We start from the raw sequence: 22,922 nt of genomic DNA, 5'->3' as shown, positions 1-22,922 counted from the left end.
AAACAAGGGGTTCCAAGATGAATCAGACTGCAAGTAGGGATAGACTTTGCAGGAAAGGCTCTTCCTTACACATCCCATATCCCTATTCTCAGTTTTGGGGCAAGGTAAGAGCAAAGCATCACTACTCTGTGATGCCCCTGTTGAGTTTCCTCAAGTTAGCTTTAGTCCTACATGGTTTCTATAGAGCTACCACAGTTCAGTGCAGCCAGAGAAAACACTTCGCTTAATAGGTGATGTAGGATTTCCCTTTGTATGCTGTGATTACCATAAATGAATAAAGAAAACTGGCATGACCTGTTGATAGGCAGAACTTAGGTTTGTGGGAAAAACTAAGCTGAATGCTGGGAGAAAGAAGAGCGGAGTCAGAGAGATGCCATGGAGCCATGTAACCACTGTGGGAGATAGACTTGCTTAAACTTTGCTGGTAGACTATGACCTTGTGGTTATATACACATTGATAGAAATGAGTTAAATTAATATGTAAGAGTTAGCCAATAAGAAGCTAGAGCTAATGGACCAAACAGTGTTTTAATTAATACAATTTCTGTGTGATTATTTTGGGTCTAAAATAGCCAGGTGGCCGGAAACTAACAAGTGACTTTCTCCTTCAACAGTTTAGGGTTGATGGAACAACTTGAGTCAAGATACAAGACAATCAACTGAAAGTGCACTATGAGTTATATGGTCTAACTTGCACTGTTAACCTAATAACTGCTATAGAATGTCAATAAATTTGTTAGGTCTAACATCAGCTACTAACTGGGCAAGAAGTGTGAAATGTTTCTATGATACTGAAATTGATGATTGTGATAATCCTCAGCAAAAGGCTAGGATAGATAATTCCTCAGCTAGTGGGGAAAGGTCACCACTAGCAATGTCTCTGTATCTCTTTTGTAATTTGTACATATGTCTGATAGGGAGTACTACTGCCCACCACATCCAAAGTTAGAAATTATTACAAGGAAGTGAATGAATGAATAATGAATGAATGAACAAATGAATGTAGATGACGCTTTGCCCTTATGAATTTACACCTTCCCCAAAGTGCCTTCCCTGGGTGAAACTAATCTCTGAAGATCACAGATTCTCTTGTCCTTGAATATGCCTGACTGTTTATCTTAAATCTTCCAAATTAAAGCAAGTCCAAGTCATGGCAGAGAAGACTAATCTTTCGAACCTGAGCTGCGAGGCAATTGAGTAATCCCTACTAAATATATTACCTCAGTCCAGGCACCTGCTCTGGTAATGTCTTTTATTTATTCGCTTTGTCTCTTTATTCACATGTCTCACTATGTTCAGGGAGGGAGGGAGTGAGAGTTCCTAGGATCAATGTCCACAACACAACTAGAATTCTTTTCTACTTATCATGCTCTTAAGTAGACAAATCAGGAGGCAATGATGCCTGAATTTTTATTGATCAGGCATTATAGTAGAATGAATAGAGTAAAAGCCAGAAAAGACAATAGGGAGTAGCAGACCTGATCCTCCCAGGCCAGATTACCTGCTGAGTGCTTTGAGTGGGAAGCTCTCTCTGATCCCCTTCACCTTCCCAAGGTGAGCATCCAGTAAACTGAAGGTAAGCACAGTGCATGGCTATCCTGAGCCTAGGCTGTTCAGCCTCCATGCTAAGTATTTTAAATACATTGTCTTATTTAGGTCTCAAAGCACCTTTGCTGGTGGTGGTTTCAGTAGCTAACATTATCCTAAATTTTAGAGATGGCAATGTCAGAGAGATTAAGCAACTTGCCCAAGGTTACACAATTAGGGGTAGAGACAAGAGTAAAACCTGTATCTCTGTTCCCAGTGCATTTAACCCCACTTAAGGATTCCCAACCACATCAGTTTGTAAGATCTGAGCACACATTTCCATCTTCTCCTCTAATCAATGAGCTCCTTCAGGGAAGAATTTATTGCTCATTAATATTACATCTCTAAGGCAAAGAATAATGCCTAGTAGAGAACAGAAACTCAATGACTGTCAAGTAAATAATACGTTGAATTAAAAAACTAAAAGATGAAAAGAATTAATTTGAAAAAGAAGGGTTAAAGTCAGGGCCAATGGTCATTTGATAACAGATGACTCTTTTATAAGAAGTACCATTTTTTTTGCTATAGAAATAAATAAAATGCTTTCACAAATTTTCTTTACCCCAGGACTTAAATGAATGATTGAAATTCTATAATCAGAACATGACACAATTTTATTTGTGTCACCAGCATATAATCATATGCTGTCTATAATAAGCTACTTGAAGTTTTCTAATGGGTCGCAGTTCTGTAATCTAGGCACAAGAAGAAGATATGCCCTTGGCAATAGTTAACACAAGTGCTTCAACTGGCTTAGATGGAAAGCAACCCCCATATTTGCATTCTATAGATGTTCTCTGTTTCCTTATCAGGAAGCAGTCAGTCTTCTCTGGTACCTTCACATCCTCTGCCATCTTCCTCCAGCTTTTGGCCAGCTTGACATCTGCAGTAATAACTGCCAATCGTATTGCAGCATTGGTCTTGACAGCCACCATTGTCAACAGCACATTCGTTTATATCTGCAATTGAATAGTTGTATAGAATCAGTCTTTCCAAAGTAAATACACAGAAAAAAAAAACCCTCCAATGCCTCTCCTAAAATCGATCCACCAATTTGGCATTCCTTCCTCATCAGATTTTAAGGAGAAAAGAAGAGCATCTTTTTTTTTTTATTTATTTTGTGTCTATGTGCACATGTGTGTGAATATACATGTGGTTACAAGTGTGCACACGGCACAGCATGCTGATGGAGATCAGAGGACAACCACAGGTGTCCTCACCTTCCACCCCTCTTGAGACAGGTTCTTTTTGGTGTCTGCTATGATAGTTGGCCTTTGAGTTTTTGAGATCTCCCTTTCCTGTCACATCTTGTCACAAAAGCACTGGGATTGCAGCTGTGCAACTGTGCCCAGCTGTGCACGGGTGATTAACCTTAGGTTCTCAAGCTTGAGCAGCAAGAGGTTTAGCTAGTGAGCCATATCCCAAGCCCGAGCATCTCATTTTAATCAGAGCTAATGTGTCATAGAGAAATAGCCACATCCTAATCCTTGATATCTGTAGTAATAACTATTTTAAAATAGTTAAATAAGGAGTTTTTAGTGCTATAGATTTGGAGGGTTTGTAGGACAGATATAGAAATGTCCTACCAGTCAGCAATTCAACGTGAGATCCAGAACATAGAGAGAAATTACAGTAGTGTTCTGTAGTATCTAGCAGGGGTTGGGGATTAAACAGAACTATAGCTTTGCTGAGTCTTCTTCTAAACCCATGGCTAAAAGTCTTTAGTTTTAGAACTCAAATTTATGCATTGCTCCTATGCAACTAATGCCTGAGAAACATTCTAACTTATTTTCAGCCTTGACAGTGGCCTGGCTGGATACATTATTACTCTCCTGCTCATATCAGCATAGTCAGTGTAAGCAGAGTAACCTTGGTAGATGCTTGCTCAGTAAGAGGAGTGTGGGTAGGAGAGGGAAGGTGGGGAAGGGAAAGCATGAGGGAGCAGGGCAAGTAAGGATGGGAGATCTGGGCAGGGGAGAAAAGAGACAATAGGGAAGACTGACCAGGGAGGAATAGTGGAAGCCACTGAGGGCATCCAAACTGAGGGCTTGTGTGCGCTAGGCTATGCTCTGGTGTGTGCCTATCCACAGCCGAGCAGCAGAAGCTCGCTGCGGGGACCAACTATGGTTATTATTCAATAAACATTCTGTGTAGCTGAAGGTCCCAGCTGCTTTGACCTTGAGACACTACAAACCAACTTCACTTTTTTGTAAGGTGTTCAGACAAACTTGGACTGTGAATTATTTCTGTGTTTTTGTCTGCCTTCCTTCATTAACCATCCATTTATAGACACACCCTTGAGCTGTGGGAACATGCCGTTCAGTCTTTCTTGCTATATCCTGAATACTGCTGTAGTCTAAAGATTTACCAGAATGTTTATTTATCCACTTCACAGATAAAGCACAATTGATTTTTTTTTTCTGTTTTGGTGACTGGGAAGAATGTTGACATGAATATTCTCACCTAAGCAAGCCTTCAGTGGATTTACACATGTACTTCCGCTGGATGATAGATCTCAACTGGAGTCAAAGGGTCAGATAGTCCGACATGTTCTGTTTTAATGGTTATAACCAAGCAGTCTTCCAAAGAGATTAATCTGATTTATACTCCCACCAGCTGTGTATTGTGGACCAGATGTCACTAATTTCTTCCAGTATTTGGGATATCCTGTTTTTGATTCAAGTCCTCTGGAGATTTTATAATGGCACCATGTTTTGTCTTAATATGCATTTTCCTGGTTATTAATTAGGCTAAGCACATTTTCATGTTATTGGCCATTTGAGTGACATTTGTTGAAAAGTTTGTTTAAATAGTTTGTCGATTTGTTTAACTCTTAAAATATTGGTTATTATACTTATTGGTCTTAGGGCACAACCTCAAACTAAAGAGATATTTGTAATCTACTTTGTCTCCCTTCAAGCCTTGAAAAGATGGCTTTCTAATATGCACATTCTTGTAGTGGAAATGAATCTGTATTTCCATCAGTCCATATATAAAGATTCATCTGATCAGATTTAAAATGCTGTATTATGAATTCTAATTGGTCTTAAGAATAAAAACCCAAAGTTGGATATTACGGGTGAAAACTGAGAGATCAAAGAAGCAGAGCAACCAACCACTCACTAGGGAGTTCTTACCTCTACCAATGCTCAGACCAAAGGGGTGATGCTGTCCCTGTGAAAACTCAGACTGCATCTACATACTTCATTTGAGCTCCTGTCTCCTTTTACCTTATATTCTTCTCTCTGCCCAGTCTTACCTCCTCTTATTTCCACATCCCTAGTGATGGGATTAGAGGTGTGTGTCACCACTACCTAGCCTCTATAGCTAACTAGTGGTGCACTCTGATCTCCAGGGAAGCTTTATTTGTTAGATTATAAACAAAATATCACTTCAGAATGTTCTCATTTCATACATATTTGGTTCAAAAACAAGTATTAGGTCTTACAATTACTGAATATATACAGAAAACTATTTGGTTTCTTATTAATTATGTAAGGTAATAAATGACACTGACTGATTTTGCATCTCTAAAATAAATCTCATCAGGATTTTATATGATTCAAATTATTCATTTATGATTTCAGCTAGGATTTTTAAAACAATTTTTGTGGTTATATTTATGATATGACTAGTATTCTTTTTTTCCTTATAATCCCCCACATTTTTGATAACACCAGGTTCTTATACCCACCTCTCATGGGAATGAAAGCAAGTTAAAAATATTTCTTTTTTATCATCTTAATAGATTGGTTTTATTTCTTACATCAATGTTTAAGTTCATTTACTATGCCACTTGCAGCATGTGGCTCTTTGTGTAATGTATGTCTCTATGTGTGTACTATGTTGTGTGTGCAATCACTTATGAGCTTAATTTATTTATTACACATAAAAATATTTAATTATACAGCTTAATGCATTGGAGTAAATTGTATCACTCAAAGAATTTTTCCTATTTCATATAAATTTCTGAATATACTGCTGCTAAGTTTTTTCAATATTTTCACACTTTTAGATACCCAGCCTGCTCAATCTGTACTTAACTCATAAAATTTCTTCTTTATTTTTATTGGAATTGTTTTAAATTCCTTATATCTTTCTGTTGTCTAGAATCTGTTTATGATTTACCTATCTTCTATCTTCTCTCAATCTACTTATTTATCTATCTGGGTAAGTATGTATATGTCATCTGTCTATCATCATTCATACCTCTATTTAGTCACTGTTTTATTACTGTGAAGAGACACCATGACCAAGCAACTCTTACCATTCCCCACCAAAGGAAACATTTAATTGGGAACTTACATACAGTTTCAGAGGGTTAGTCCTTGATCATCATAGCAGGAATCATGGCAGCCTGCATTTTTCTGGAGCAAAAGCTGAAAGCTACAGCCTGATCTATAGGCAACAGACAGAGACAAAGCGACACTGGGCATGGTGTCGGTTTTTGGAATCTAAGAGTCCACTTTCAGTAACACACTTCCAACAAGACCATCCCTCCTACTCCTTCCCTGACAACTCATCAACTGGAGATGGGTGTTCGCTTATTCTCATTCCAACCACCTCATCATTCACTCAACATCTCCATCCCAGCCATTTGTCATTCATCTTGTGTTTTCCAATACCAAGGTCTTGGCACTATTCATTTTTCAATGTTGCTTGTTTGTCTTCTGTCTTAATTATCCTATGCTTTGTCACTACCTTTCTTCTTCTTTCTGTGTGTTTCTCTTGTAGTTCTAACTTCAATCATTGTCTTCTAATCTTACTCTGAAACTTTACTTCTGTTCACCCATATATGCATGTGACAATCTACCCCAGCAATGAGTGGTTAAAAGAAAACGTGTTATTTTCTGAGGATTGCTAAGCCCAATTTGATGGTCCTCCCAAGATGGTCAGTAGAATCAGTTGGCAGTTGAACTCCTCCTATATGCTGGCTGTTAACTCATAAATTGGGAACTGGGTGGAGGCTCTAGGACTTCTGGAGAAAGAGAAATAGGGTGAGAAGGAGGAGAAGGAGGAGGACCAAGAAAGGAAGGATAAGGAATTCATCCTTTTAGAGAACAGTTTCATGGATGACCTGGGAGAGAAAGACACTATGATATTTTCTGAAGACAGTGTATTTCACTGAGATGTTTGGGGTAGGCATAATTTTCCAAAAGCTAAAGTATTGCCTATCCTTCACTTGCTTTTGTTCCTCATGTTGCATTTTAATTATTGTTCAGCTCAAAACATTTACTAGTATAAATAAACATTTCTTCTTCAGATTATTTTAAATTATATTTTGGGGTCTTTCTTAAAAACCATTGTGAACTTTCTATTGTTTTGTTATGAAATGCTAGATCATAGTCAACAAAATCTCAATTCTTCAAAATCTGCTACATTACTTTAATTCTAGCACTTCCCCAGTATGGGTTTCATATTATATGTATACAATTCGAATATGTATAAACATGTATATTTAATTAATTCAAGTTTGTTACCCAGGGTTTTCATATTTTTACATCTTTTAAGGATTTTCTCAATCTCTTTATCAGATTTCGTTTGTCCTATTATGATGGAAAGTTTTGTTTCATACAATTTGAAGCTTTATTAACATTGCCACATTTTCCTAGCACACACGACCCTTTGTTATAAAACGTGCCTCTTTAGATCCAGCATCTTTCATTAGAGTTGACTTTTCTGTTAGACTGTTACCTGTATCTATTTCCTATTGATGGCTGTTTGCATGAATTTCATTCTCTGAAGTCTACTTTTACACTTCATTATTCGAACATTTGAAGTTTCTCTATGTATTATTTGAATATATTCTAGCTCTTTCCGAACATAAACATATTCTAAATACCTTACTCTTTACTAATAGGATGATAGTATGTAACTGAGCTCTAACTACTCACACCTTCGAATTAAATCTACCATTTGCTTATTTCTATAAAGTTACTGTGTATCATGTTATAACTTCTATTAATAAGCACCTTATTTTAAATTTATGATTTTAGTCTGCAGCTTTTCTTCTCTTTTCAGCTGCTCACTATTAATATTCAACTGAATATTAATTTATTACTTTTCATGACAACCTCAGCACAGCATTCATTATTATATTCTAATATAGATTAGGGCTTAATCACTTCCAGAACATATAGTCACTGGAGTTCCTTTGACAGTGTTAGGCTTGGAATTTTTGCACCATTGTCATCGTTATGGTGGTTTCAGATGTTTAAATGATATCTACCTCATATTATTATTTTATGTAATGAATAACAACTGCTTACCCTTCTATTCACTCTTTCCTGGACTTATCATTTTTTCCTCCATTTATCTGCCCCTTTCTAGAACAATGTTGTCTTTCTGAAAATGACCAGAATATATATTTTCATGTTTATAATTAGGTAGGAATTTTTCATGTTTTGTTGGGAAATATGTCTTTAACTGATTATGTATTTTAAGAGTTTTACAATTATGAGAAAATTGTGAAAATAAGAGTTACCCTGCACCACACATTCCCCACATCCCATGACTATAAAACCTTATATTAGCTAGATACATTTATTTAATTAATGAGTCAATATCAATAGGTCATGGTTACACTTTACCATGTTACATTATTGACATTTCCTGCTTTCAAATAATCACCCTCTTCTGTCTCAGGAGTCCTTCCATGACATCACACCAAGTTAATTGCCTTGTCTCCTTAAGCCTCAAACTTTCTATACTTTTGATGCCCTTGAGAGTTTTGAGAAAAACTAATTAGATGTTGTGAGGTGTAATTTTCGATATACTTTTGTATGATGTCTATCTTGTTTTAGGTTCGGAATCATGTTTTTGATGAGAGAGACCACAGGTATAAAGGGTAATTTTCACATGTATAGGACTTAGCTTGGTTGGTGCTGACCTTGATATATGGCTGACTTAGTACCTGCCAGTTTCCTCATTTTACAGTAACAAGGTTGTCCTGAGTCTTTCATCCTCTTTAAAGCAAAGCAGTCATACAGAGTTGTGAAGTATACAATTAAAGCATCCCATAGTCACCTGAAACTTTCTCCCTGGAGACCTACCTCTTCTCCATTTATTGTATGACAAATTTTAAGAGCCATATGTTACAGCACATATATCCATGGATCTATCAATCATGTTCTGAAAGAAGAGTATATATATGTACATATATTACAGTACACATATCCATGGACCTATCAGGCATGCTCTGGAAGAAGAATGTGTATATTTACATGTGTTACAATACACATATCCATGGATCTATCTATCATGCTCTGGAAGAATCAGAAAGAATAAGGTTAAATATACTCAGTAATTAATCATGAATGAAACGACTGTGGATGGTTTTGTTTTTTGGTCATGTATCTTTCTATTTCTCAACTTATTTTTAGTAAAACTTGAGGGGAAAATGATAAAAGGATAATAACTTTATAAAGCTACCACGAGAATCAGATTATATTACATGTTCAAAATATCTAGTGCATTTCGTGATATAGAATAAGCTCTATACACAGTGGCCTTTATTGTTAGAAGAACAATACTGGTTTTTATTATCACATATATAGGAGGCCAGTATATCCTTATGCTCACAGATAGCAATAGGGGAAGCTGGAATGTTAGCACACCTGGTTGTTCCTTCAGCAGAAGGCACAAAATATCTCCTCTCTGCCCAGAAGGCTGGGAACAGACTTGCATAGTAGCCTGGTGACCTATGTAGTATCTGTGTGAGAATACACTGGACATTATGCCAGAACCTTATCATAAGTGTGTTTTTCTCAGTCCATCTATAGTACCTATCTTTACAGAAGGTGTCATGTACTTTACCAAGAATTTCAGTGTAGTCACATTTGATCTTTATTTAGCTTATTTTGTTTCTCAAGGAGATTTATGCATGTTTTATATTGCATACGACATTGACTTAATTATCACCGGGAAAATTTCATCAAATTGCGTCGTGCTTAAATATGTCTAAAATAAAACACTCAAAGTTTGAACCAACATTAGCTACTTAGTCATGTTGAATTGAACTGCCTTCTTGACTCCCAAGGATATCCACTCTGCTGGCCACGGAAGTCACAGAAACCAGCCCCTCCCCACTCCACATATTTAAAAATCCAAACCTGGTTAACAGGAAGTGTTCAATTGCTTTCGGTTTAATTTAAATTGAACAATTGCAAGACTATCTTCTGATACAGCCTATTGTATACTTTTCAATACAGAAAGCTCAAAAACAATCTTGATTTCCCTGGATATACTTTCATGCAATTCTGTTATCTGTCAATTGTTGGCTGAATAATCCGAGGAAAAGTTAAGCCCCGATGCCTTAATCTGTTGACTTTCCAGTTGCACTCTGACATTCTATGAATATAACACACACACACACACACACACATTTGATTCAATGGCATTAATTTCTACTTCTTTCTAAAAAGAAAATGAGAACATATGGTACATGCTAGGTGACCTCATGTGCCCATAAAAATACATGAAAACATAAAGTTTTGTTATCAGTTAAAAATTTGCTGGGTTTGTAAGAAAGTGTTTGAAAGTCACTGACTTTGAAGATGGTTCTGAAAACCAGGTCAACACTTAGGATTTTAAATTGCAGTTTTATAAGACTCAGGCATGATAGATTTCAGGCTGTTTCATGTAGCCAATGTCATTCAAGGTTGCAAATAAATTTGGTCTTTCAAAAGCAAGATGAATGACAAAATTCTCTGACACACAGCAAGTCTTCCAGGTTTGTCGTGACAAAAGTTCAATGATACCATCAAGGCTATCAGTCCATCTGTAATGACAAACTGCAGTCTTTTGGGGAATTAAATATGATGGCAGCAAGAGCAGTACCACATTTATGTTACAGGACAAAAATCATACTACAGCCTGAAAGGAGTAAAAAAATATATGCATAAAGCAGCTATTAATTTTTCCCTTTAAGCAAAATTAGTATATTTGGTTCTTTGTATGTGATCATTTTATTAAATGGGGCATCTATCTCAAGTTTCATGCTTCATTTAGTCTGTTGTTTCGGTGTTAGTGAATTTTCATATGGATTTTAGAAACTTGACAGCTACAGTGAAGAGAGGTAGTGACAACAGAGCAAAGATGTAAGAGGAGAAATGTTTGATTTTAATTCAAAATTTTCTCCAAACTAAATAATATATGTCCTCCAGCTTAGCATGCATACTATTGCTTTGTTTTGAAGGGACTTTGTGTTTTCTTTGTGAAAACTTCCACAAAGTGTATATAAACCTTACATATCATCTTGATTTTGTTTTTTGAAACAGGGTTCCTCTGTAACTTTGGGGCGTGTCCTGGAACTAACTCTTATAGGCCAGGCTGGTCTTGAACTCACAGAGATCCGCCTGCCTCTGCCTCCCAAGTGCTGGGATTAAAGGCGTGCACCACCACCACCCTGCTATCAGCTTGATTTTTAAGCAAGTAGGTTTAATGAAGTTATGATCTATAGATCTGACTGTTGTTGAATTAGGAGCGGCGGGGCTGCGTCCCCGGCACCCGGCTAGCTTATGCCCGAAACAATTACACGGAAACTGCATTCTATTAAACACTGCCTGGCCCGTTATCTGTAGCCTCTTATTGGCTAGCTCCCACATATTGTTCTAACCCATTTCTAATATTCTATGTAGCCCACGAGCTGGCTTACCAGGGAGGATCTCAACCTGCATCTGTCTGGAGTGGGAGAACCATGGCGACTCCTTACTCAGCTTCCTTCTCCCAGAATTCTGCTCTGTGTACTCCACCCACCTAAGGGTTTGCCCATCAAGGGGCCTAGGCAGTCTCTTCATCAGTAAAAAATCACTCCCACATCAGACTGTGGTCAGTGTCTACAAAAAATCAGTCTAGCTGCATTTAGGTGTCATGTTTTAAAAATTCTTTGCAAGTTAAAGTGACCTATTGCATCACTTCCTATCACTAGCAAATAAGTGTTTGCCATGTCTTAGATCCCTCTAATTTGTTGACATTTTGGATTACATCAAAAGTACATAAAATATCTCTTCTGAAGATTATAGATAATATGTAGAAATGACTTCCAGCTACAATTTGTCTTAGGTTATTATTACAATGCTGTAAATGTGGTCCCATTTAAAATCAGCCCGATTCTCTCTATTCCAGTCACAAGGAAACAAAGAAGACCTCAGAAAAATTATATAGACCTCCATGAGTCTCCTGAGGCTCAATTGAGTGGATTCTACTATTTATCATCATTGATGAAGATAGAAGGAAATAAAAACCCATGGCATCAAACAACAGGGCACCAAACTTATGGTTCTGAGCACCTACTGACTGTTTCTTTACTGTCATGAGTGTCAGGTCACATCTCTGTTCTCACTCATTTCAAAGAGTATGACAGTCATCCACTAAAATATTGAGTACTGTAGCTATGAAAAATCCCCTTTTCTTTGAAATCTATCCTGAGTGCTCTAACTGTTGTGAAAACAAATGCCTTGTTACATTTTCTTTCACAGAAAACTATTTTAAAAAGACTCAGCAGTTTATCCAGTAAAGAAAATTGATGACACAAGTTACAAAATAATTCCACACTAGTTCAGAATTATGTATAATAAATGCTTTTTTACTTAGTGGTAGACTCACAGATCACACTCTTAGATCATAGTCCTCTGCGTGAATGGGGAACTGGAACCAAATTCATCAGTCGTAAGCAAGAGAGCGAGTGCATGCTTTACAGCTGCATTTATAGTAAAAGAGACCACACCCAGGTGGGCTGGTATCTTAAAGGCTATTGTTTGAAGGAGCTCCCACAGCACCTCCCCCTTTTGTTTAAATAATAGCATTCCAAATCCAATATAAAACTATATACACTAGGAACAGATATCAAGTAAATGATTAAAATTACAATCAGCATAAACAATATTAAGCAAGAAACATATGATAAATGTTTTAATAATCATTCTATCCTAAGGAGTCTAAGTCTTGTATTAGAATTGGCCTGGCTAGGTCACTTGGTAAAGCATGAGACTCTTAATCTTATGGTTGTGGGTTCAAGCCCCACATTGGACACCATTTATTGACAGAGGATTCTGTCCCATCCTACAGTTGTTCATTCCCAAAGAAATACAAAGAGTCTTACATTACTTATAAACTGGTTGGCCTATTAGCTCAGGCTTTTTATTAACTCTCATACCTTAATTTAACCCATAATTCTTGTCTGTGTTAGCCATGTGGCTTGGTACCTTTTATCAGTAAGGCATTCTCATCTTGATTCCTGTGTGACTGGGTGACAACTGCAGATTGAGCTTTTCCTCTTCCCATAATTCTCCTGTTCTCATCACAATGCCTATACTTCTTGCCTGTTCACCCTGCCTATACTTTCTGCCTGGCTACTGGCCAATCAGCATTGTATTAAAACAATACAAGTAACAAATTTATACAGGCTACAAGATGATTGTCCCACAGCAGAAAATTGTGGAAAAAAAGAGAAAAACACAGGATACATGTTCATAGAAGAATTCTACCATAAAGTGCTGCATTAAATAAATATACACAAGCACTGGGACTGAGACCATTACAAAGGCTACATCAATGTAATACAGCCTACTTGTTATTTTAAAGAAGTTTAATGAAAGTTATGGAAATACTGTAACTATAGCATGCTCTCTTTAAGCTTGTCCTAGCTCACAAAGCTTGCAACAAATCGTCCCACTAAGTAACTAGTTATTCATCTTCTTAACATTGTTATCACTTGTTCATGGTTAAGACATTGGCAGTTTAGCAGGTAAAGGCTCTTGCTACCCCATGAAGACCTGAATTTTCTCTTGAAGACCTACATGGAGCAAGGAAAGGACTGACTTTCTCAATTTGTCCTCTGACCCTTAGGAGTGAACAAATATGCCTGTGCACGTGCACACACATACACACACACACACACAGAAATGCAATAAATTTAAGAAATTGGGATACATTTGTACTTTTAGAGCCGAGGATGTGACCCTGCTAGTAGAGAATGCTTTAGCATGAACAAAGCCTTGAATTCAATTCTTAACACTGTGTAAAATTAAATGTGGTGGCAATCTTCCTGTTATCTCAGACTTGAGTAACAAGTTTGAAGCCATTCAGGACTACACTCTATAATAGATATAGAATATTTGATGTTTTAGAAGCTTACTTGAAACTGAAAATGTCTAATGAAATAAGCAGTTGCATGTTAACTACAGTGACAGTCAAGTTAAGGACATTGTGATGGTTTGAGTCAGAATGGCGTCATATGCTCAAAATTTGAATGGTTGGTCCCCAATTATTAGAACTGTTTGGCAAGAATTCGGAAGTGTGGCCCTGTTGGAGCAGGCACAGCTTTAGTCTGTCACTTCAAAAGCCCACTCTGGGTGCAGGTCACTCTTCCTGCCTGGAATTTGCTGATCAGATATAAGCTCTCAGCTACTGCTCGAGCACCATGCCTGCCTGCCTGCTGCCAATCTCTCTGGTATAGTAATTATGGACTAACGTTCCAAAACTGCAAACAAGGCCCTAATTAAATAATTTATTTTATATGTTGCCTTGGTCGTGGTGTCTCTTCACAGTAATAGAAGAGTGGCTAAGTAAGATGTGTACTGGATCTGAATTGCAAATCTTTCTTTTATTTAGTTTATGTATAGTTTTCCCTATTCTGCATCTATAAAATGAGGCTAATGATATTGATACCTCCTCTATCAGTTGTTTGTGTAAAATTAAATAAATAATTATGTAAAATTGATGACCTGTGAAGGTTCAATAAACTAAACTTCCAGTAAGTAGTATCATCATTTTCCCAATGGTAATTACTTAAAACTTTTATTCTCCTTTAAAATGTTATTCTATTTATAGTAAAGTGATCTTCTAAAACAAATTGCTTTAATTCAAATTCTTTGTGCAGTTTATAAATAATCCTCATCAATTTACTGCACAAAAAGTTGTTCCATTGAACGACATGATTTATGTAACACCTGAGTTTACTGTACTTTCATCAGGAAAAGTCACAGGCACAATTATACAATATAACTAAAAAAAAATCTTATAAAAAAGTAAAAGTAAGCTGTGAGGTGCAGTGAATAAAAGCACTCACTTCAAAGACCTCCTAGAGACTTGAGTTTGATCCCCTGGGCCCATGCAGAAATGGTGTATACAGTGACTCACACCTGCGATCCCAGCCCCAGAATTTTCTCTGTGTCTCTCACCAATACATAAAACAAATAAATATCATAAGGTTGAAATACTTCATCTTTTCATTTCTGTATCCTTTACATTTCTGTATGCTATCAACAACACAAGTATAGTCATATACTGTGATGTAATGTAAATATAATTGCATTATATCACTTTATAAAGTATTCATTTTCATTAGAATTTTATACTGAGTAGTAATTGAAGTTCACAAATCAGAGAGACAAAGATAATTATGCATAAAAAGGTTGAATAAAACTGCCTGAATTATCATGGTGATTCTAGAAACTTCGATTGTAGAACAGTGTTACGTGATCACATGAAGAGTTACAGGGATCAAGCTTGCTGAAAGAGGAAGAATCAGCCTCCTGTAGCCATGAACTCCCACACAGGCTGCCCAGTCCCATATGGCTAGTCATGGATACATGTGAATATTGACAACATGAGTAGTAGATTATAAATTATCTTTATAATTATTATAAACATTAGTAGATTATAAATATATTCATGTATACATAAGTATATAGATTCAACAAAAATGATGAAAGACAAGGTCATGAATTTGGGAATGGGGACGCTGGAAAAGTTAGAGCTAGAAGTGACAAAGATGCAGTACCCGTGTGTGCAGTTTTCAAAGACAAACTATTCTAACACTCAAATACAAAAGGAGGAAGGAAGGGAAGAGAAGGAAGGAAGGAGAAGAGAGGGAAGAAGGGAGGGAAGGAGACAGGGAGGGAGAGAGGAAGACAAATAAGCCTCCAGAATGAAGCACAATGTGCTGTCCCAAAGTCATCTCTTGGCCAGCTTCCCAAATGGTCTTGCATCATGGGCTCATGGCAGTCACAGATATGACATTTGTGTGTAGTGTGTTTTACACAAAGTACTGATGTATCCTGAAACATGTCAAGGAGATAAATTGTACCTGTAGGTATTTGTTCATGAAGTAGCCTTTTATAATTTAGAAAAACCTCTTAGTTGGATATATGACAAGTGCAAATAATTCCTGGATGGAAAACTCAGCCATTAATTTATATTTTATAAAGAAACTGAGACAGTAAGCAATCATTCTCAGCACCTTATTTAGTAAATGTCATTATGTTTATCCCACAGCTTCCAGGGAGGGAGACTTTATTGGTTTGGAAGTTCATCTTCAAAAGCTTGCTGGTTTCTAGGGATGCATGAACTCAACCAGTTGTTTTAACTTAAGAGGAAAGGCTGTATTTTCTCTCACTATGATGTGAGCTTTCTTCCTCAAAAATAAGTTTCCTTCTCTCATCCCATTCGATTCATCAGAGATTATTGTCTGATTTAAAATATCAGTTTCCATCCAGTATGAACACAACATCAATACCGTTGGCGTTCAGTTCATCACTGCAGTGCTGTGCCATGCATCTCCCCAAGTCACGGGATAGGCAGCTTTTACAGCCCTGACAACTATGTGTTTGTGAGCTCCTAAAAACACCTTTTGCCTTCCTTCATTTAATTTTCTACTTTAAAATGGAGGGGGATAAAGCCTTCGTGAAAATATTTCTTGCCTCTCAGAAGATTGGTCTAAAGGAACAATTTTTTCTTTTCCTTTTTCTTCTCTTCTTCCGTCCTTTCTTTTTCCTTCCTCTCTTTCTTTCCTCTTTCTTCTTTTTCTTTCTTTCTTCCTTTCTTTCTTTCTTTCTTTCTTTCTTTCTTTCTTTCTTTCTTTCTTTCTTTCTTTCTTTCTTTCTTTTTGCACACCTTCATGTGAAGGGTGTGAAGGTGTGTTCATAAATACAAGATACACCAGGACATAGAAAGGTGCTATGGAGCCAAAGTTGAAATTCTGACTCCAGCTCTTCTTGGTGACATTATCTATTAGTGCCTCTGTATAAGGAAATCACCCTGAAATTCAGTGACTGAAACCACAATTGCTTTGTTATCTGGAAGGTTTTGTGGGCTAGGACATAGAAACAGGCTTGTCTTGGCAGTCTTGGCTCCAGTTCACTCTCTTGGGTGCAGCCATATTGTGACTGGAGCTGGAAGTACTAGAAGCTGCTAGCATTTTTTTTCTTTTCCTACTCCTCCTCCTTTTCTTCCCTCTCCTCTTTCTACCCTTCCCACTCTCCTTTAAACCGAAGCTGTTCCTGATGGTCTTTTCCTTAGGGTAGGAAGATCCATAATCTCAGAGCATGCTAGCTACGGACAGATGGATTGGCAGAGCTACAGAAGGCCAGAGTCTCAAAATGATGCTCTGGTGGGTGTGGACCCTCTGTCTTGACCTAACTTTGGGAACACCCACAGCATCACTTCCTGCTACAAACTGGTTGTTTCTTAGGAGACTCTAGCGAAATGTAGATTGAAACAAAGGGATGAGGCCGCTCTTAATGAGGCAAGAGCACAATTGTTGAAGCCTTCTGGGAAGGGTGCTGCTATTACAGACAGTTCTTCCAAACCCTAACTTTATACACTTTGTCCCTTATCTACAAAGCAGAAGTACCCTGTAGTGCTTGTTCGGGTTTTCCAGAGATTCTAAGGAGATAATCCTCTTTCTAAGCATTTACAACAACAACAGAATGACACCCCATAAATTTAAGCTTTTATTAATGCCTTTGCCTCTCAGCATGACTATCACCCCAGCTTCAAAGCTTTCCTTATTTTTTCCCTGAGTTTTCACCCCCTCTACAAACTCACCAAAGCTGTGAAGTTAGCTCCTGTCTATAGAGGCCTCCAGACTTCACTTTAGTTATGTATTTGTATGCATGGATCATCTGTGTGTGAATCCTGCTTCTGAGGACTCTAAAGTCCAGTGGTACAGTTGGCTTGCTTGGGATTGATTTAGTCTACAGTAATGATGCAAATAGCAGAAAAGATATATAAACTATGACCAATGGTGAAAATGAGGCAGAACAACACAGCGATCACATTGTAAAGAATGCCTGATGCTAACTCAGGTTCACTCTTTTAACAAGGTTCCCCCCCTCCACCTTGAGATTTTCTGTTTTTTGAAAAGTGAAAATATATATGAAAAATAATAACTTTGAAAGACTTGATAACTAAACTAGTTACCTGATAAATTTGTATGGTTGGTAATTTCTTTTTATAGTGTTGAATTATCATACTCACTTCTCTTTAATTTATGTTTAATTTAAAAAGAATAGCACAGACAGTGCTACTGGAAAATGTCGGGTCATACAGTCAACGCTGTGGTTTTCTCCAGCAAGGGCTGTTTCTCCACCCCTCTACGGTGGAGTGTATCAGCCAAGTCCTGCTTCATCAGACTCAGCCTTCTTGATCCTCCAGTTTAACAAGGTTTCAAAGGTTACGGTCACCTTATTAACAGGAGGGATGGCCAAGTTAAACACCTGGCTACGAGTTGGAAACCTTAAGTCTTCAGTTATAAGGAACATAGAATACATTCTTATGACAGAATCTCAGACTTAATTGGTATTTCAGCGATCACCTCTCTCCTCACAGAGGAATCAACACTGCGTCTCTTTCTAAAGCAATGAAATCTGATTCAAGAACAGCACCCATATCAAAAAGAAAAACGGGGGCTCCTTCTAGACTGAACCACAGGCTACCAGTCCTGCAAAGTTTTAAGTAGGACTTGCTTTCTTGCTCTGTGCCTAATCATTTAAATTCCATAAAAAAAAAAAAGAAAATCACAGTACATTAAAATTTCAAAAAGCCATTTGGGAATAATACAACTCTAGCATTCTCATTTCCCGGGAGCCCAGAGATATTTCAGACGAATTTGCAGTTGAACTCCAGGAATGTCAGGTCTCAGGAACAACAGACGAAGAGGCTCTAATTAGCTGTGATGAACACTGATTATAGAGCACGGATATAACAATGATTGCAAAAGAAAAAAACAAGAGGTGATGCGGCGGTCTTCCATATCAAGTGGGGCTGTGTAATTAGAGGAATTGAATCCCAGCAGGCAAATGGATGCATCTGTATTTGTGCCATCTTGTGGCTTTGTGGCAGGGAGTTGTTCTCGGAAAGCACAAAGGAGATGGAAGCGTACTTATTCCGTGTCTTTTATCTATTATCCAGTTAATTTGTATTTTTTTTCTTGGTCATTTCCTGCTTCCTTCTTATTCTCCACAGAAAGTCCATTTCCTTCTCAATATCTGGTACTGTTACCTGATTAGAGCGATCTATTTAGAACAGCCCCTAATCGTTCTGATTAATAGAAGAGACATAAGCTCACAGGGAAGAGGAGATGCTATTTTTATATGAAATATGTGCTTTTAAGTCAATGCTGTCTCTCTCACATCTGCAAAACACAACAAGAAAACTGTGCCTGGCAGTGATGCCAGGGATGGTGCTGATGTCCAGAAGCCCTGTGAGGCTGGCCAGAGTATGACTGATCATGAACAAATCTCTTAAACGTAAGAAGCCCATTGGTCATCTGAACTGCCACAGAAGGACCAGTCACTTGTTAAGTGATCATGGGATTCCCTTGAACAGGAGCCTGTCTTGAAAGTCACTGTCTTTTGATTCCCTGATGGCCTGATGGAAGAGACAGGAGAGGAACGAGGACCGCACCAAACCCTGCAAAATACACAAAAACAAAAGCAGCTCACAACAGCCTTAGCTACTGATAGCAAGTTCCTGCCGCCCTGCAGACTGATCACAAAGCCCCTTTCCTGGGCTCTTCTGCAATTAGGTATTCAAGCTGAAATGAAGAACAAACGTAAGATCTGTTTTTCCATTGTAAGAAGTTATTGTTGGTGGAGTTAGATTGAGTGGCATAATTCCTTGTTGTGACAGATTGTCTGCGTTTGCTCTGGGAACACCGTGTAAGTATAGAGAAGCAGCAGAAATTGTTAGGCACACACAATACACGCCACACATCCGTGTGCTCTGCACCTTCTTTAATATTTCCATCTAATAATTCTCTAGACTTAACTAGTACAAGACAAGCATAGTCACTCATATGAAAATTATACCTCAGATTTTACTATCCTACAATTTAAAGCACAAAAATATCCTCTGATGGAAGGCAAATTATGCTGCCTGTGATTTATGAAAAATGTGAAGAGAACACCTCATTGTCATACACATTTGCTAAAGATCTGCTATCAAAGGCACTTCGTAATTCCTTTTGGGGGCACGTATTTGTAACAGAAATGATCACACATCCACACTGATAGATACATAAACCAAATATTTCTAATAAGCTCCTGTTACATGGCAGGCAAAAGATATGGACAAAGCAGGCCCTGGACAGAATTGCCAGGGTCCACTATGCTCAATGGGTCTCAAGACCACAATGGTGCACAGGAGGAAAACACATGCAATAGTGTACGGCCTTCTGCTGCACTGGAATAATCAGTGAAATTTACTCATTAAATATCAGCACTGTATACAGACCAAAGCGTTCAGGGCTGACCTGGGCCACGGCCTCCTAGTTTGGAAATTGTTGTACATTGTGGCTTCAGCTTGGATTAAATGTGCTATGGACTGGCAGCGGCAAGCTGCGATCAGTGGGTGCTCAAGGAAGGCCTAGAGCAAGACATACAAGTTAAGAGTTATAATTTAAGAGTTGACATAAATTGCTATGCAGGATCTTGGCAATTTAAATACACAGTAATCTTTTATGATGATACACAATTACTCACTTTTCTGCTATCTGCCTGATGGTTAAACATGAGGTTAAAACCAAAGCCCTTAGTTTCACCCTAACATCATCCCAATATCCCCACTTTTTGCAAAAGAACATTATACATAACAGAAAACAGGACAAAGTCTACATGGCAGCTTTGTAGTCTGCATATTGAATGGAAGGGGCATCCTTCCCACAATTAAAGAACCTTCCCAGGAGCTAAAATCCTACCACCCTGATACTCTGTGTAGGCTTTGAGCTTTCTGCCTTCCCGGGGACCCATCTGCAAAGGAAGTAGAACATGTCCTTACCCAGAGGATGGCAAACACTATTGAGTTCCACTCAGAAAACAAGCAAGGACAAAATCAGCATGATGGTTGCCTTAACATAGGAAAAGTAAGTCACTGTTTCCTGGTCTATTTTTGGAGAGAAGGGATAGGAGAGTGCCTGAAGCAGAAACCATGAGGGGCTAATAAAAGCAATAAATAAAAAATGATGGTTTTGTCTAAAAATGTATCATCCCGATTTTGACCAAATTGTGGGTATAATCACTAAAGCCTGAGTGATTATAGAAAAAAGATCCGATTCCTCAGCCCCCATCTTGTCAAGCTAATTTTTCCTCAAGGTTGCTGTATGATCATGGTTCTAAGAATTAATGGTGTTCAAATCCCTGTTTGCATAAGGGCACAAGCTTTTACTATAATATTGTTAACAATCTAAACATTCCAAAAGGGAAAACAAAAACTCCATGAAATTGTGCTCATGACCTGGGAAGCAGAAAATCATGACAATGTTCAGAGTCTTGGCTTCTGAGTGTAGTAATATTTTACTCACATTTGTTTTCTACACGTTTATTCTTAAAATGTTCTCATATATGTCCTACAGTCTGGTCAGATATCTCTAGTCTTGCTGTCCTTGGTAACTGTCCCCACTCTGTCAAGGGCACCCACTTTTGCAACATTCCCAGACATGTTTTTTATTTTATTTATTTATTTTTTGTCGTTGTTGTTAGAACAAGTTTAGGATGAACTGTTGTTATTAAAGACTTGTGTTGCATACGTTTTTCCTGGGGAGACATGAACAAACGCTGGCACTCCCTCTGATAGAGCACCAATGACAAACAAAAACAATCCCGGCAAAATCCAACCTTTTGGACAACTAAGATGTTTATTGGACTTAATTACAGGTCATGGGTGCAGGGTTTCTCATAGGATCATGGGTGGCTACATAACACCAAGTCTCACCCCACATAGCGGCAGATGTGGAGTTCCTTGTCTGCGGTTAATATAATCTAGCATTCCATAAGGCCATGAGGCCATGTTCATTGAGGGCAGAATTACATAGAATTGGCTGGGAGGTTTATGAGGGAGCAGCATGAACCCCAGGTGCTGGACCAGTGACCTCCTCCTTTTCTCCTTCTGTAAGGGAGTATCAACAGTCAACAGGCCTCACCTCAAGGATCTCTTTCAAATGATCACAGCCTCTCTGATGAATGACAGCTGTCACGCTGGAAAGTCAGTAATCCATAACTTGCTTTCCTGCTCACTAACAAAATAGGACAGGTGCAAAGATAATAGAAATAAGGAAAGGTATTCTTCAAAATGAAGAAGAGAAAATGTGATACTGTCCCAGCACTGAACCGAAGAAAAGCAAAGGTGGCAAGAACTGTGAGCCTACCACTGGCAGCTGGATTGGCAGAGCTGGAGAAGAAAAGTGCATCTCAGAGAAAGGGAGAAAGATGTGCCTATGATAAAAATTAAGTTCCTTTTACTGTCTCATCTGTCCCTTAAGGAGCACAAGGGGAAGAAGTAATTTCAAAACTGCACCTTCTGTGCTTACACACCAATTTTGATTTATGATAGGTACTGGTATTTCAAATATTACATTTCCTATAACTAGGAAAGATGAGGAAAATAAACTGTCCAAACTAGATTTGAGCTAAATCCCATTCTGACTTTTCAAATAGAGAATAATTTCAGTAAGAGTAAAGGTCTTTGTCAAGAGGGGGAAATAGACACTATATTTAGCTCATCAGAGCCAAGATCAGGGTAATTCAAAAGCATAGCCACCTGAAACTTGGCATAGGATACATCCTTTAAGATATGCTTACTGAAAGGGGAGATATAACAAGAAAAATGTGTCCTAGAGTGAGAAATTTGGTAAAAGCCCACATGCATATGTGCATTTACAGATGCACACACACTCACAGAGGCATACTCACACAGATGCACATACTCACAAATGTGCACACTCACAGATGTACATTTACACAGATATGCATACACTCACAGATGCACACTCACACAGATGCACACTTACTCACAGATGCATACCCACAGATGCACACTCACAGATGTAAACACAGATGCACACTCACAGATGCACACACATATAGTTGAACACATACTTACGGATGCACACACACTCACAGATACACACACATACAGATGCACACTTACAGCTGCAAACACTCACAGATGCATACCCACAGATGCACACTCACAAATATGCACACTCACAGACGTAAACACTCACAGGTGCATACTCAGAGACGGACACACATATAGTTGCACGCATACAGATGCAC

General features: G+C 38.0%; 1 protein-coding gene and 1 non-coding gene across 2 annotated transcripts in view; both read right to left on the bottom strand.

Annotated features, from left to right (window-relative positions):
- The window catches only part of LOC126499314 (EGF-like and EMI domain-containing protein 1), a 629,335-nt gene that overhangs the window by 211,572 nt on the left and 394,841 nt on the right, over nt 1-22,922 (bottom strand). Inside the window, exon 5 of the mRNA XM_050138486.1 lies at nt 2,424-2,546. Within this exon, the coding sequence (XP_049994443.1) occupies nt 2,424-2,546 (123 nt within the window). The remainder of the gene's footprint in view (nt 1-2,423; nt 2,547-22,922) is intronic.
- Nucleotides 17,902-18,025, bottom strand: LOC126499341 (small Cajal body-specific RNA 4). The gene has a single exon (XR_007591068.1). It is a non-coding gene; the product is annotated as a small Cajal body-specific RNA 4 (non-coding RNA).

The sequence above is a fragment of the Alexandromys fortis genome, unplaced genomic scaffold (assembly GCF_014885135.2).
Source record: "Alexandromys fortis isolate MF-2015 unplaced genomic scaffold, M_Fortis_MF-2015_v1.1 scaffold_15, whole genome shotgun sequence".
In the NCBI taxonomy this organism is placed as follows: domain Eukaryota; kingdom Metazoa; phylum Chordata; class Mammalia; order Rodentia; family Cricetidae; genus Alexandromys; species Alexandromys fortis.
Note: the sequence above shows the minus strand (reverse complement) of the source record. Positions and strands in the feature narration are given on the sequence as shown.